At 62.2% G+C, this 1,927-nt stretch overlaps 1 protein-coding gene across 1 annotated transcript in view; it reads left to right on the top strand.

The window, feature by feature from the left end:
• BCL2L1 (BCL2-like 1) overlaps positions 1 to 1,754 on the top strand; it is a 16,582-nt gene extending 14,828 nt beyond the window's left edge. The window contains exon 2 of the mRNA XM_009330284.1: positions 1,264 to 1,754. Within this exon, the coding sequence (XP_009328559.1) occupies positions 1,264 to 1,401 (138 nt within the window). The 3' untranslated portion in view covers positions 1,402 to 1,754. The remainder of the gene's footprint in view (positions 1 to 1,263) is intronic.
• Positions 1,755 to 1,927: the final 173 nt, after the last annotated feature.

The raw sequence follows: 1,927 nt of genomic DNA, 5'->3' as shown, positions 1-1,927 counted from the left end.
CCTGCCTCCGGGGAGGCCGTGGTAAGGCGTGACACCAGCACAGCCTCAGCTGGGCTTATCTCTGCTTTCCCAGAGCAGCCGGGTTACTGGAACTGCATTCGCTTATCAGGGAACATGGGACCTTGCTGGGAAGATGGGCTCGAGGTGCGACAGCGTCGAGCCCCTGCTGACGCCGAGCCGCCCGGCAATCCCTGAGCCTGGAGCTCGCAGCTCCAGCTCCCTCTAGCCCCGGTGCTCCTGCTCGGCCCTGATAAAGCTGGGAGCTGCTGGGGCGTAAAGTTCGCCGCTTCACATAGCCTGCCCGTGGACCCCTCCTTCCTGCAGTGCGTGTGGCCCGGGGACCCAAGCAGCTATCCTCACAGTGGTCCGAGGTCTCTGGTGGTCTTCTCTCTCTCTCTCTCTCTCTCTGCCCTCCATCTCCCCCAGTCTGGGCCATGGCCGTCTGTCCCCAGCCCTGTCACACGTGTCCCTCGGAGGGAGAGGGGCTGTGGCTGTTTGCTGTGCAGTGGCTCTGTTGAAATCTGTTGCTGGAGATGAAGTACTGGAGGCAGCCGGCTCGGACGAGCCGGGCCGGAGTGACTACATTCCTGGCCGGGCCTCGTGCTTGGCCCGCTCTCCTGAAGCCCGGGGGAAGGCAGGAGTTTTGCGACCCAGAGTGTCTGCCTTTGCCGCAGGGATTCGCGAAATCCAGACTGTGCTGCAGAGTAACCTGCGATGGCCAGGACACGGGAGCGCTTGTCTTGCCAGGATGCAGCAGTCGGGAGAGGGAGGTGGGAGGTTCTGCTTTGGACGCAAAAGCGGGGGTGGGGGCCCCTGCCGCAGCCGTGGGCACCAACCCTGCTGCTGCTGCTCCCCCAGGCCTCGGCCGTGGAAAAAAGCCCAGCGCTTTCCTGCTGCAATGATTTCTATCACACTTCGATGCTAATTTTAGAGAGCCTAGAGCACGTGATGCATCTCCTGCCCTGCCCGCGTGGTATTCTCCTTGCAAATCCTTTCTGGCATCCACTTCTCTCATGACTGGTCCTGTGCTTCCCCCATCGCCCTCTGTGCATGATTCAGAGCAAGGAAGCACAAGGCATCTGTCATCCGCCCGGTCCCCACCGCTGCTTTCCTGCCAGCAGGAGCCCAGCAGCCTTCCTGCCCCATCCCGCTGCATCTTCCGCTCTGGACCGCTCCGTGGAGGAGGAAGGAGCCCCGGAAAGCGGCAGAGAGGGTCTCTGCTCTGTTCCCACCCCTCTGCTCACTGCTCCTCTCCTCCCACAGGAGCGGTTTGTGGACCTCTATGGGAATGATGCTGCTGCCGAGGTGAGGAAGGGCCAGGAGACCTTCAACAAATGGCTCCTGACCGGGGCGACGGTGGCAGGAGTGCTTCTGCTGGGATCCCTGCTGAGCCGCAAGTGACCCGCCGCCGAGTCCCCCCCATCGCCAGGACGGCTGCGCCTTCACCGCCACATCCACTACACTCCGCTCCCGAGCACCGTCACCGGGGTGGGGGGCAGCCCCTCCGCCTCCCAGGCGAGCGCCCCGCTCCACGGAGCTTTCTCTCTCGTGCCGCCAGCTCCTTTTATCGTAGCCCCTCTTATTTACTGTTCCATTGTGTTTTAAAGGCGCTGAGACCAATGCAGCACTTCAGCCAACAAGCTCCCAGCACTGGGGAGATCCAGGCAGCCGGGGGGAGTACTGGCTAGAAGGTGTCCCAGCCCTGCAGAGTCCTCTAGATCACTTTGAAGAGAATAAACAGACTTATTTTTGCATGTGTGAGTGCGTGCGTGTGTGTAGATGTGTCACTAATATAAGGTTTCCCCAGCCAGAGCAAGGGTCGAGGCTCCGTGCCCCTGTCTCCGGCATGCTCCGGCCCCGGGAAGAGGCAGGCTGCCGAACAGGACGGAGCTTCCCTGCAGCATCCCCCTCCTGTCCCCGCTTCCCC

The sequence above is a fragment of the Pygoscelis adeliae genome, unplaced genomic scaffold (assembly GCF_000699105.1).
Source record: "Pygoscelis adeliae isolate BGI_AS28 unplaced genomic scaffold, ASM69910v1 Scaffold588, whole genome shotgun sequence".
Lineage (NCBI taxonomy): Eukaryota > Metazoa > Chordata > Aves > Sphenisciformes > Spheniscidae > Pygoscelis > Pygoscelis adeliae.
The sequence above is the reverse complement of the archived record's forward strand: the minus strand, read 5'-3'. Positions and strand labels throughout refer to the sequence as shown.